General features: G+C 30.9%; 1 protein-coding gene across 1 annotated transcript in view; it reads right to left on the minus strand.

The window, feature by feature from the left end:
* Nucleotides 1-15,943, minus strand: part of smal (smoke alarm) — a 137,835-nt gene that overhangs the window by 30,202 nt on the left and 91,690 nt on the right. The window contains exon 6 of the mRNA XM_036365013.2: nt 384-563. Coding sequence (XP_036220906.2) covers nt 384-563 — 180 coding nt within the window. The remainder of the gene's footprint in view (nt 1-383; nt 564-15,943) is intronic.

Raw genomic sequence — 15,943 nt, forward strand, 5'->3', positions numbered from 1 at the left:
ATACTTTTTCAAAGCTTGTAACAAAATTGCCAATAGGTTAAAAATTATCACATATTAACGGTAATTTGGGAACATTTTAGGAAATTTTATTTGGTTTAAGTGTATTAGTCCTTACAGCTTATTTTTAATGATAAACACATATTTCCTAAAAAGGGATATTTTTTAAAAGTATTATTGATATTTAAGCAATTCATATGCTATCAAATCTCCTAAAATTATTTGACTAAAAAACATTCCAGAAAGGTATATTTTTTAAAGTTATTATTTCTAAGCAATGTATGCTATAAAATCTACTAAGGGCTATCAAAAATACATAAAATTGGTATTAAATTTTCTTTCTTCTGTTTTACTTAGACCTCTCCTTTTCTAAAATACCAACTCACCTTTGCCAAAACCATGTATATCAGTGCGGAAATTATCTTTGCCCTTTTGACCATCCACCAGTTGACCCAATCCATCAACAAAACGATCACCTTGCTCATAGCCATCATAAGTCTTGTCTGACAAATCGACTTCCATGCCACGTTGCACGCCTTTCGGTATGCTATACGATACGATACCCTCTGCAAAATAGAATAGAAACAAAACACACATAATTTTAGCACAAGCGTCAACATAAATTAAAATTTAAATGAAAGACATGTGGGTATTTAGCTTTAAGAGAGGCAAATACTTTAATATATAGTGTGGTAAATAAAGTAAGAAATGAGGCGTACATGCAAGTCAACCATATTTTCGGTCATACTAGTTTATATTGCTGTTTTTGGTTATACCAGTGAGGCATGAGACAAGCGCGTAATAGTAGACATTGGGACATGTGTTTAACACACACACACACATGCATGTGCGTGGGCGACGCGTTGCTGACGAAGACAAACGACTGATGAGATATTGCTTCCCCTTCTAAAGGATATTTCTTTCCTCACTTTGAATGTGGATATATTCACACGAGCTTGCATATGTGCCTCTTTGTATGCATTTGCAGCTGGGGTTGACTTTCCATAAACCATATTAAATTACTAAAATTTCTGCGTATTTAAAGTTGATAGTTTGGCGGGTATTTTTGTGGAAACACTACTATGGTTGCGGCAGACAGACTATGAGCGGGTATGCCTTATTTGTTTGGAGAAAGTTTTAAATAATATAATTTCAGAAGTAATTTAAGATTATTGTTATGTTCAATAAATGATGAGATATAATTTTGGTACTTGAATTTAAGATAAAGGCTTTTTAGAATAAAGATCTAAAGATAGGTAATTTCTTTTTTATGAGTTACAACATTTTTAGAATATTTGTTTATGATTATTAAGTACACCCAGCATATCAAATTAGTGATCAACTTAAAAATATCTAAAGGGAGATTTTTCAACTGACGTTATTATTATAATATAGGCCTCCAAAGAATGTTTTAAACGCAAAAAAAATCGAAGCCAGAAAAATATATTTTAGGGAAATTTTTCAGTTGAAGCAGTTATCACAATTTAAACATTCCAAAGACAGTTAAGGCGTTTCAAACACGCTAAACAAATATTCCCAGTTCAGGGAAATTTTCGACTTTGATCAAATTATAGGAAATCTTGCTGATTTCAATACTTTAGCCAGCTCATGCATATGTAAATGTAAACTTATATTTTATAACTAACCATTTAACTATAATTTTATATCTGTAAACAATATAATACTTGTACAAAATAAAACGTAATATTTATTTAACAAAGCCAAAATTATAAAAATTTTTGTTTCTGAACCGTCAACAGCAACATGAATTTCCATTTTGTTCATTTCCTTTGTGTGTGTTGGCGGAAAGCACACACGCCACAATAAGGCAATGTGGCATGTCATGCAACACCCACAAACAGCAGTGAAATGTGGGCACTTACACACACTAACAAAACTATGTGTGTGTATATTTACATTTATACTTTTTTGCGGATTCTTAATGTTGACGTTTTTCACTTTTTGTCGGTTTGACAGTCTTTTGTTGCATAACCGAAAAATATAGCATTCACGCATGTTACAAGGGGTTAAATGGCGTTAAAGTATGAAGAAGCGACAACAACTACAAACACCAACAATGAAATGCCACCAACAGGGTAAGAAGTCAAAAGAGAATAACAATTTCATAGTTATGTATAAAACACATACACACATACATATTTAGGCATGCTTGTACGAACACCCAACAACCATAACAATGTTCATGATGACAACGGCATTGCCGACAGGAACAACAAAAGCCGCTCATTTGTTTCGCTGCAGCGCGTCCGCCAACAGCGACAGCAAAGATTCGTGGCAGGACAGACATGACAGTACGCCACCACTACAACAACAACAACAACGGTAACAATTACAAAAACAACAACAGCATATCAGCTGTTAGTGACAACAACTACAAGCAGCATGCGAATATTAAAAGAAAGCAACAAAAATTGGAAAAAAAAAATTGCTAGGTTTTAAAGGGAGTAGGAAAAATAATGCTGCCATTCTGCATGTTGACACGCAATAAAATCGCATGCTAACATGAAAATGACAGAGCGCGCGCTAAAACAACAGCAATGACCATGGCAGTGCGCTCACGGCAACAATGACAACCAGTAATAATAACTACAAGGCAGCTACAACAACAAATACACACGTATTTGTAAAGACAGTAGACATGTTGTAAACGTAAAGTCGAACGCGTGTTGCCAACTATAGATACATATATACATACTTAAATACTTCTGCTACATACATATATCTGTGCAAATACAGCTGTGCTGACAGTATAATATGGAAAGTGAATTTTTGCCATCTACTCGTATAACGAAAGATTCGGTAATGACTACTGTGTGGTTAAATAAATATAGTATAAAATTACGTATGTATGTATTTATGTATGTATGAATTAATTGTGGAGCTAAATTCTTAAACCATTCGGTGTTGCATTAAATAAATATGAAATTTTCAATTGAAGCAAATGTATGCAGTTATCTTAAATTAACATTTCTTATAGCAGTAGTTTAAAAATGATTTTAGCAACTTGCTTTACACCCATTCAAAAATGGTTTTCAGCACTAAAAATATAACATGTGATTAAACTGAAATCAAAAGAGCAAAAAACTATGATTACAAAAAATTACCCTCTAGGGTAATTTATTTTTTAAGACGTCAAAAATTCAGAAAACAGTTACAAAAACAAAATATCCCTTTTAGGGAAATTTTATTTTTTGCGGATATAAAGCATAGTTGACCTAATTGTGTATTTTGCGTTGTTTAAAGTTTCATTCAAGTAGTAAAAATCTAAGCAAGATTTCAAATATTTGACATATGTGGTTTAATTATGTATGTACAGATATATAAGTACGAGTATGCATATTATTCAAGTAATCAATAGCGCAACATATTTTACAGCTTTTACTTATTTCGTTGGTTGTACTTAAAACCCAGTCACTTTAATTTAAGACCAACACTCGAAAGCTTTCGCTTTCTGCTACATTCAAAATATCCAACAAGCGCATTTGCTGGCTTGCAGCGCAATTTAAATAAATAATATATAAAACATATTATATCCTTGAATATCCTCTCCTTTCAATAGCACAGGATATGTTTACAAGCTGCCAGCCTCAATGCTCATCAGCACTGATGCCGGATTGTAGGAAGTAATGCGTAATGCCGACGTATGCAGTTTAATTTATATGTATGCATGTACTTGTATTTACGAGTATGTATTTTGTACTTGTATATGTGGGTACATATGTTGATTTGTATATGAATATATTATCAATGCAACATAAAACATTTAATATTTCACAACATATAAATCCTCCATAAGTTTTAGTTGTTTAATGTTGCTGCATTTGTGCTTTTATGCATATACCATACATATATATATATTTAAATATATATACGTATATGTTTCCGCATTATTTTATGTAGTATGTATGCTTTTAATTCTCGCGGTCAAGTACAGTATGTTTGCAATTTTCATAAATAATTTCCACAGGAAAATCACATAAATAATTCTGACTTCCGTTCATTTAGCATGAATGTTCAATGTGCATATTTATGAGTATATATACATGCATATGTACATATATTATGGATATATATGTATATACATATGTATGTGCTACATAAATTCATAAGTAAGTGCGGCAGCGTGCAACACACACAATTGTCCGTGAAGGCATTGCTGATTATAATTTATTTATTCCACGCATTTGCCGCTGATTTTATGACAATGCTTGCAATAATATTTGTGGAATTAATACGCGAGCACACGCATGTACAACATGTATATAAATATATGCTTTTTTGGTTAAATTTATTTTGTGGTACGCAATAAAATTTTAAAATTTGTGAAATAATTATGAAAATTTTATGAATATCATTTTATAGCGGTTCAAAATATGTGTATCGCCAGGGTAATAATAGTATACAGTAGTGATTACAACTAAAGTGGAGTAATTTGGTATTATAATGCACTTTTAGAAAAGTATAAAAATGTAGTCAATAAAAAAAATTAAAACTGTTTTCAAACCATGTTCCTGAACAAAGCTATTCATTGCAGACAGTAAAAATTAAAAGCAAAAAAAAAGACAACAGGAACGAACGAGGATCTATATTAGACCGAGTACTAACAACTTAGCAACGGTTATCCAGATTATTAAACATTATTTCTGCTGTCATAACAGCAACAACAAAAAGTTTAACAAACATTTTTATAGCTTAATTAAAGGAATATCACTCAACTTTAACTAAAACTTATATTGAATAGTCACTTAACTGCTGAACAAAAAAATTCTCAGAGGGTTAGCGAAAACTTGCAAGCTTCTTAATTAAATAGCCCAAAGGCTTCTGAGGATTCTGGATTACATTTTAGGCTTTTTAGTTACTCTGAGCGACTTTGCATGAGCATCAAGCAATTTATTTACCGCCTACGCAAGTTTGCAACTCGCCAAAGGAAGTTCAAATCAACTTGATTTCTTCAATTACAAGCGGCGAACTTATTCTTCGAGTATACTAAGCGGATGCTAATAGAAATGGTTTCTGAGCTAAGAGAGTAGTATCAACTGCTATGACCTAATCTAATCAATGAAATGAGCTACAATCTTCTTTTTTTCAATATAGTCAAGGCCGAACAAATGATGGTCTTCAAAATTCATCACCTTATCTAAAATGCTGTGTCAAGTTCGACATCTAGTGCAAAACTTGATATATATTTTGTTTGGAATCATACTATATATATTATAAAAGGCTGTCAATGTAACTAATTTAACAACAATTGGTGAGGATGAACATAGAAATGAGCATGAAGTTGGTAAATTAGCAACAGAGCAGATTAATATAATATTATATAATCTCAGATAGAAATTGTTGAGAGCAATTTGCATTATTTTCCCTGTTTGGATGATATTTTAAAGGAAATTTTTCGTATCTGAGTGACAGTACTCCTCTTTTTCAACATCTAATAAAATAAATAGCATTAATTCCAGCTTATGTTTCCGGTTCATCTCATATAAAACAACTTGTCTCCGATCAAATGGCCGATTTACTAAGAAACCAATATGAAAGTTCCTACGAATGTGGAAGTTTTAATCAAATAAATTCAGACTCTAATCTATTGTGTTGTTTAAAATTTGTTAAACATGTGAGTGCAACACTCTTCATGAAGTACTGCATATGTGCTGAGACCTGAAGTTTTGAAAATCTAAATACTTGCCACTAAACACTTAGGAACCATATTATTACAAATTTCCCTTCTATGTATCTAAATATAGAAACGGATATTAGTTTGTGTTTGTTGTTTTCTTTAATAAAAAATGTATACAGTTAAATATATTTCATTCATATGGTCTGTTAAAAATTTTTCTAACAAGAAAATTTTCTTATTTTTTTTACTTTATATGTGATAGTTTCGGTTAATATTTTCGAGCGTCTGTCATTAACATAAATATTTCAAGAGAAAATTATAGTACTACAAGTTCAGTATAATTCAGCCAGCTGATGTAATTTTGAAAATTTTACAATATTTGTCCAAATTTGTGCTTAATTAAAGTACCAATGACCTCTTGACTTCAGCTACAAGTTCATAGGTGATACATTTGATGCGTGATACACATGAGTCCTTGCTGCGAACTGTCGTGACCTGCGTTCAGATGTGGCTGTCTGATATTCTCTCGCTATAGAAATACCTTCTTACTTGAACTTTAATGTATTTAAACACCCACATCCTGTATGTTTGTCTTGTCTGTCAAAACACGCACACTTACCGAGTATCATTAAGTGTAATTATGTGATTTTTGGTAATTACATGAAATTTCATATCAACGACCAGCAAGTACAATGCAATAGCATTAATGTTAAAAAGTACAAATGCACAGTTTGAACAACAACAAAGTATGCATTTTGATGAAGCTTTACGGATAAATATGCCCCTTTGCGCTGGTGCGATTAGTAATTTTAGTCCACATTGTGCTTTATATGCACACACATGCATACATGCCTGTGCATGATTAAAAATGTAGATATATTTTAGGCGCGTGGACACGTGTGCGATTATATTTCGACGTATTGGGATTTTCGAAAATTTCCTACGTTCATTGAAATTGAGTGAAATTTTCGCTTGCTCTCATGGGCAAACATATGTAATAGTATGCGCGCATCTGTTATCCCCTACGGCAAAGGATAATATAAATGGCACTCATTAGGTGTGCTAGTATGTTTGTGCGTTACGATAATTACGCAGTTCCAAATTATATGATGCATTGTTGTAATTGTACAGGTTTTTCGCCTTTGTGTAACGTGAAAATATTTGCTGCATTTTCAATAATTTCACATTGAGTACGTAAATATGGCACATGTATTAGGTAATAATGCCATTGAGCCACCACATTGACTATATCTATTATTTACGTTTTTAATTAACACACAGGTGACTAAAACATGTACGAATTTTTGTTTAATTGCTTGTATGCGAGCGTATTCGCAGTTATTATAATGGATTAATACTTTTGGAGATAAAATATATGGCATGAGCCGTTTTAACACCTAGCAACCATATATTCTATGAGCGAAGGATTATTTTGCGTTGTAATAAAAACGTAGGAGAATTTTTGTGGAATGATAAAACTTATATTAATTACAGATTCAAATATAAGAAATAAAATATTAATTAATTCAAATTACTTTAGAATATATTTATAACTATAGATTTTATTTGATAAACACTAAAATACAAGAGTTTTGCAGCTTTTTTAATAATTTATGCACTGATTGATATTATTTCTGATAATTTACCATTTGAAATTTGGATTTAATTTTAAATACTATAAAACAACGTGATATAAAGCAGCTTGTCATAATTTAATAAAATTTCGTACTGCTTAAAAGTTATCATTGAAAGGTATATTTTAGAAACTAACTTGATGAGATGTATATTTGCTGGATATAATATTCTCTTCCACTTGTTATATATTATATACGACTTCCCCCGACATTTTTCTTTTAAAGGTGGGTGAGTGCTAGTAAATTATGTGAAATATGCAATAATTATGCAAAACAATCCTCAAATGAGTTTGTGTTTAGACATTTTTTAAATTGTTTTAGTTGAGGTATAAATATCATCGATCAGTGGAAATATATTGCATAGGCAAATTACTAATACTAGGATTGTTGTGACTCTCGTTATGAGAAATGAAATACTTCTTTAAATTATTTGTGAAAGCGTAACAAGCAGAAAACATTCATATTTAAAAATTTCTTGATACACCAATAACACTTTCATATTCTTAAATGGTTTGTCGAATTTATATGTATATATTATATATATATGTAATTATATATTTAAGCCCTCAAATTTTAAGCCCTAAGCTTACTTTCAATAATTTGGTTTGCCGAAAATTTGCAAAAAATATTACTTTTCTAGGTTCACAAATTTTTACCAACGAGGTAAAGGCAAACATTTTTTTTATTTTTTTAGCAGAATGAAATAAATATTGTGCAAAAACACCATTGTTTTAAAAATTTCCCAATACAAAATTTAGATTCTTTCGAAGTGCAAATTTCTTAGCTAAAAAATATTTATGGCTTATGTATAAACTTTTAACAATACGCAGAAAATTTGCATTAGTACTACTTTTCAATGTGTACAAAAAATTTCCCAAATTACAATAGCATAAACAACATTTATTACAAATTTGTCTTTTTAAGTATAAAAAAGTATATATTAAGCACAAACTCCATTATTTTAAAAATATCCCTTCTATTAAGAATATCCCTTGCTAAAGAAATTTTATATTTGTTTGTATTTTAAGTTTTTCTCACTTACAACGTTGTAGTAATACATATATTTCATTCGTAAGCGTTGTTTAGAAATATCCCTTAATAGGGAAATTTGGTTTTACTTTATATTAATTATTATAAAAAGTTTTATTAATTTTTTTAATTTTTCATTTATTACAAATTTGAGTTTTAGGTATAAAAAAGTATATATTACGAACAAATTTTATTATATTAAAAATATCCCTACTATAAAGAATATCCCTTGCTAAAGAAATTTTATGTTTGTTTGCATTTTCAGTTTGTCTCAATTGAAACTTTGTAGTGATACATATATTGCATTCGTAAGCCCTAAAAAGGGAAATTTTTTTTTACTTTATATTTATGTTTTCTAATAAAAGATAAAAGATGCTAAAAAACGGTAAAAACTGATTTTAGTTCATTTAACAGATGATCAAATAGTTAATTCAGTTAGTTTTTCCCATGATTCAATATAAACTAGCAACCAGATTATTTAGTTTTTAGTAGAATACGCAATATCTAGTGCTTTCATAATCACCATCCTATGCATTTTTCTGGTGATTTGAGTTATTACTGACAAACATATTTTGAGAAAAAGTTGCAAGAGTACCAGTAAATATTTTGTAAACATTTAATTAAAGCAAGTAAGGAAGAGCTAAGTTCGGATGTAACCGAACATTTTATACTCTCGCAAAGTCAAATGGTATATTCGTTTTAGATTTCTTTGTGGATCTTGCCACCTTGTTCTATGTTGACCGATATTTTTCGGTAAAAAGTCAGCTATAGACACTGGGGTCTACATATTCATTACCTAGGGGCTGGAACAGTTTTGACTCGATTTAGACAATTTTTGGTTACAGGGTGGCATACTCCAAACGCATTATTCACGCAAAGTTTTACCCCAATACAATCATTTTTGCTTGATATGCATAGTAAAAAGTGACAGAATCAGATGGAATTTAAAATGATGTTATATGGGAAATAGGCGTGGTTATAACTCGATTACGCCCATTTTCACATTATAACATAGAAATATCAGAGGAATATTATAAACCGAATATGGTTGGAATCGGTTAAGCAGATCGCAAGATATGGGTTTTCACCTAAAAGTGGACGGTGCCACACCCACTGTCCAATTTTAAAAGCGGTTCCTATAAAGTCATATCATACCATCTCAGAGATAAAATTTAATGTCTCTGGCGTGTTTAGTGTCTGATTTATCGTGCTTTCAGTAGTTTTTAACAGTACCGTTATATAGGGAGTAGGCGGGATTGTCACCCGATTTCCCCCATTTACACACTGTCGATAGAGATGATAAAAGCATTCGTTTTCAGTGAATTTTGTTCTTATTGATTTAGCGGTTTAGGAGCTTTGCACATTAAACCTATTAGTGGGCGGGGCCACGCCTGCTGGTGTTTCTTTCTAATGTGATCCTGTATACCAAATCACAGTCTTGTATCTTATTGTGAAGCTTAGTTATGGCAATTTATTTGTTTTTGATTAATGGCGTTTTGTGGGCGTGGCAGTGGTCCGATTAACACACACATATCAACCCTCTTACGGTACCAAGTTTCATAAAGATATCTCAATTTTTACTCAAGTTACAGCTTGCACAGACGGACGGACAGACGGACGGACAACTTGTCTCTTGATGCTGTTCATTTACATATGTGTAGCCCTATATCTAACTCGATTAGTTTAAGGTGATACAAACAACCGTTTGGTGAACAAAACTATTATACTCTGTAGTAACCTGTTCCGAGAGTATAAAAATATTATTGTCTGATGGCTAACAAGCGCCAACCCATTGAAGTCTATATGAGGCTGATTTTCTGAGCAGGTATTTATGTGGGCGTGTGTGTATCTATGTGTGCGCATTTATCACTGCATCAGTTGAATGGAAAAGTGTTGTATTAAATCAAACAAATTTAATTACTGCTCATAAATCTATGTTCAAATGTAAGCGCTCAGTTCAGCAAATCTATTTCGGACGTGAGTGGTTGTATACGTGTACATATGTATATGTGTGCGTGGTTAAGTACATTTAAATAGGCGGGGGTTTTATGGCAAAGTGCATTAACGGAAATAACAACTAGCGTAATTACATGCAACCACGGTGAAGCATTACTAATCGTTAACAAATTGTAATCATAAATTATTGGAAAAAGTGAAATGAAAACCCACGCAACTTTGGCTGTGCTGAAGATTTTGAGGCGTATTGTTGCATTAAAATAATTATTTTTTGTTGTTGCATAAAGAAATTGAACACTAAAGAGAAAGTGTGAGAAACGTGTGGCTTGAGTGGCAGCGGTAAGGGTGAGTTTGTAACTAATGTGGGTTGCTGGAGCAGGAAGTTGCACTTAGTGTTTGGAAGACATATTTGGAGGAGGACAAAGAAAAATTATACAATTTATATACTTGTACATATACATATGCCTGCACGTGAAAAATAATGAGGCATTGAAAATTTTAAGAATCCATCAGCCAAGCTAGCACGCAAAAATCCTTAAGAAATCATGCTGCCACACCTCACACCGAAAACGCTGCACAAAAGTTTATGAAAACATTAACGCCATAAAAAAAAAATATATGCAATAAAGCACACAAATGCAATAGCTAATATATTTTGAGGGTTACAACAAATAACGCTAAGGTCAACATGCAAAGCCACTTGAACGTCTTGTGGCATGCAACTGCAGCGTAAAAAGACAAGAAAAATATTTTGCTTGAGTGGAGGGCAAAAGTGCGCCAAAGGCAAAAGCAAAAAAGATTAATGTGAGAATTGAGTAAGCTATGCAAAGTGGGCGGCGTGCAAAGGGGGAGAGCGATGATAAAAAATACTAAAATTGTAGGTAAGTGGCTCCATCTGGCGCTGTCTGTGAAGCCTCGTATGGCGCACCCAAGCGCACAGGCAAGCTCAAATGGACACATTATTCTTGCCTAGCTAGCATTGTTTTTGTTTTTGTTATTTTTTACATTTATTGTACTTGCATGCCGCGATAAGCGTGCACATTTTTTTATATTTTAATTTTTTTCTACCACATTTTAACATATTAAAAGCCTTTTCACGCTTCAACTTTGTGCCGCTTCACTGTGGTTGGCAAGCAATGGTCAATAAACAAATAAGCAAATATAATAACAACGAGCTGAAATAGTAAAACATCATCATAATCACAGTCGTCTGGAGCGCATAAGACGCATTGGTGGCGATAAGCCAAACGTTAAATGTGGACAGCACTCAACTAATGCAAGCGCCTGAAATGTGTGTGCTTGACAAAGGGAGCCAAAAGCAACATTCGTGTGTAGAGAATTACTAGAGTGATGAAAAGAATTGTGTTTGTAAAATTGTTTCTTAATATTCTTCTTACCAAATTAGTTGATATAGAAAGTGAAAATATCCATATTTTTTAAATTAATGTTTAAGTATTTATACATATATGATAGACCATAAAAAAATGCATTAAATAGTAATAAACAAGACACTTTTTTCGAAGGTATCAAATATTCCTCACAAACCTACTGTGAAATTATACCTTTAAAAATAAGATACTCCTACAACGATTTTTAACGATTTAACTCAGGTTCATCAGCTGTATCAATTAATTTTTAAACGTGTTTGTGAAAACTACATTTTTCCTTTTCAGGTTGTGAGATCAATTCTAACAGGGATCTCACTTGCGCAGCTTAGAACGCCGGTCCGTTTTATTAGCTAAAACTCCTATATTTGTGAGACGGTTAATGTAAGTTTCGGCGCACTGCAAGATGACTGCCGATGTTTCAATCTCAGTGTGGCAAAGGCTGTACAATGGAGAAGAAAGTGTCTGGATATTTCCATCTCACCCTCTTCTATTTAACTTTATCAACTTGTAGCCGTCAAGATGAACGTCTATTGGTCAATGTCCAGTCAGAACCCCTATGATTGCGGCAAGATGAACTTTGCTAAGGGCAAATAGTTCAGAAGATCTCATGTGTTCTACTCTAAGTTAAAAGAATCGTGCAGTATTCGATCCGATTACTATCAATTTTTTCTGCATGTTCGGTATATACTTGTCGTTCCCTATATAATGACATATCTGGTTTTTGACCTAATCAAAAATCTAATTTTGGCAGGCTAAAAACAACATAAAGTTTGGATAACATTCAACATAAAAATCGTAGAAATTTAAACAACTTCCGAACGATTAATAAATAATATGTGAAGTTTTTTTTAATTAAAATACCCAAAACGACTAGGCTTTGCCTTTCGCAAGGCAAACTGTTATTAAAATTTGGTGCTGCATACTTGTAGCCTCTTACTTTAATGATAATAACATATCAGCTGTTGTACAATATGAAGGAAACGAATTCCAAATAAACACACAATTTGGTAAAAATTTATTTATTACTTTATATTATTTGCGTATATGCTATTTTACCTCCCACTACTGTAGTTTCACTCATAATCACATATACATATGTACTTATGGGCAACTGCATGTATCTCTAAACACATCTTCGCATTGCTTAGTGGCGTTCAGCTAAGCTGCACTTTACGTCGCTTTAATGTTGTTTACAACTGTTGTTAATGTAGCGAGTTGTTATTGTTGTTATTGCATTTGTCATGCAACACTAGTATTGCTGGCACTGTGTTTATTATTGTTTTTGTAGTCAAGTTACATAAACGTGGCTTAAAATGTGAACTGATAGTGGCTGTGATTGATGATTGCATTTTGAAAGATTTTAATAAATTTTGTTTGATTTTGTTGTTTTTAGATACAATAGTTTTTCGAATGCTTTTCGATTTACTCCTGGCTAAACAAAGCTAGTATGCAAATGTCGTTAGTGTGTTAAAGGTAAAAGGTATTTTATGCGAAATGAAATGTATTGGATAAAAACTTATATTTAAAGGATCTTATACACCTATATATAATATATGTTGTATATTGGGATGGGTCAAAAGAAACAAACAATTTTGTAGAGCAAAGCAAATTTTTTACGACTGTGAGCATTGGAATTTAAAATGATGTTTTTTCATTAAGTTATAAAATTCAAAAGAAACGAACCAATTTGTCTTAAAATAATTAAACTTCAACCGTTAGTACCTTTTCAACGGTACGTTTACGAAGAAACCGTAAGAGAGCATTTTGTAGCGCTTTCAATTTCTACAAAATCCATAAAACGAAATATGTTTTCAATTAGTTGGAAGTGAGATATGAAAATTTCTATCCAATCATAAGATAAAAATAGATAACGGTAAATCGGAGGGCCTTCTTGTTACAATTAGGAGCTGATATTTGAGGAGCCTTCTTAGAGGTAGGGGTGCCTATCAACCAATTTTTCGGAACCAAGCGAAAAAACACTAGTTTTTTTTTACCGTAATATAATTACGCACCGGTTATATATATATATAAATACCTGTGTATCAGTTATGATATTTTTTGATTTATTTTTTACTTATATAATTTTTTTTGTATTTTTTTTTTAATTTTTAATGGTTTACTTTTACAAAAATTTGGTAACCCTGTAGTCAAAAATCAAAAAAAATATCAATAATTTTTTTTAAGAGCAACTAAAATTTAAATATTGAATACATACGTATATACCCATGTATATATGAATCACCATAAATTTATCTAACATTTAGAATTCCTCAATCATATAGATTAAAATAACTCTCAAATTATATTTGCATATTTCCCACCTTCGCTTATCCATTAGTTCGATTATTCGTTTTAATTGTCTGGCATTTAGCTATGAGAGGTTAATTGATTGCACAAATGATAATCGAGCCAGCTTTATTGTGTCTATTTCATACTACATTAAGAAAAAAAAATTTGTTTTCTGAACTTTGACATCCATTTACAATTGATTGTATTGCCAAATACAAAACTCTTGGTTTTTCTTTTGTGTTTGATTGTGGTATTTTCGAGCTAAATTGTGACTTTATGTGAAACAGGATTTATTTATTTATTTTTCTTACTTTACATATAAAAAGCGTTATTGTTGAAGCAGTTCAGCTCATATGATTGATAAACCTAGTTTCCTTTTTTGCAACTTATGTATGAAAATCGCGATATAAAATATTTTTTACATAAAACATGGATATATATACATTAAATTTTTAATAACAAAACATTATAACATTTTTAAAAAATAATGAAGATTTTATAAAAGCGACAGCGGAAGAGGATTTCGGAAAAAAATGCGTAAGCGATTTTTTTTAGAATAATGAAATGTAGTACGAGATATTATAACTAAAGATAAAATTTCATTTAACCCAAACTATTTCCATAAATCTGCATATGCATACATATATATTAGTACAATTTTGGCTGTTTTATTGAAATCTTTCAAACTTATGTCTTGATTACCAATATTTTTCATAACCTACAAAAATTACCCAAAAACAAAAAATTTCCCAAAAAGGGATATTTAAATTTTACTTGAAGTACCTCTTAAAAAACCTCAATTAACAACTCTTAGCCAGAACTTACTATAACTACGCACAAAATAAAAATTACTCAATAAAGGGATTTTTTTTTTTATTTATCAATATACAATATATTCATCAATTTAGTCAATATAAGTTTCCTTTCAACTTATTAAATAAAATATACGACTTTTCCAGAAATTTTTTGTGTTTAGTTTAAAAGTGAGCGGTAAGTGCTAGTAAATTGTGTGAAACATAAAATAATTATACAAAACAATCCTAAAAAGTGTTTAAATTTAGAAAGTTACGAAATTGTCTCGGTCTAAATAAACATATCACAAAGGTCGTTGGAAATATGTTGTATATTTAAATTAGTGACAGCAAAATTGTCCTCAGTCTGAAAATTACTATAAGAGCTTAAAAACTACTTTAAATAATTTATGAAAGTGTAAAAGATTTCAAATATCCAGACTCCAAAACCATGACACATGGGTATTACGTCATAGTCTTAACTGGGTTAGTGGATTTATATCAGAATTTTAGGTTAGGTTTTCCAAATGAAAAATGTTTAGTTACAAAATATTTAGGATATTACGTACTTCCAAAAATAATTATGGTATTATTATCCGAATGAGAATAAACAAGCTTTATTGTAAATTTAACTGTTTTGGTATAAAAAAATATATTTTTTTTAAAAACACCCCTATTTTGTAAATATCCGTTCTATAAAAAATTTGCTTAACAAAATAAATTAAATATTCATTTGCATTTTTTGTTTAGCTTAATAAAATATTTGTAGAGATATATATACAAAATTTCTTTTGTACGTCTTGATAAAAAATATCCCTAAAGAGGTAAATTTTGTTTCATTTTATAGTTTATTCTTAATTGCAGTTCATAAACAGATGTTAAGACAATTTTAGTTTATTTTTCACATGATTTACCTTCATTTAGATTTATTAAATTCTGAGTTTTCAAATTTAGTTTTAGTTTTAAACTATTTAATGTTTGTTAAAAATTTCCCCAATTCATCATTTGCTTTAATTACAATGCTTAACTTATAAAAATAAATTTCCAATTATTTCCTCCACTTCTGTTTACTTTTTTTAACTACACCTCGACCATTTTTTCCGCTCGCATTATGGAAAAAAATTGCATTTAAAATGAAACGCCGAAATGAATTTTTCCACGCTTTAATTAACTTTATGACAAATGAACACTAAAATATGCATGCATTCAATTTTAACCCTT

Source organism: Bactrocera oleae, chromosome 3 (genome assembly GCF_042242935.1).
Source record: "Bactrocera oleae isolate idBacOlea1 chromosome 3, idBacOlea1, whole genome shotgun sequence".
Taxonomy (NCBI): domain Eukaryota; kingdom Metazoa; phylum Arthropoda; class Insecta; order Diptera; family Tephritidae; genus Bactrocera; species Bactrocera oleae.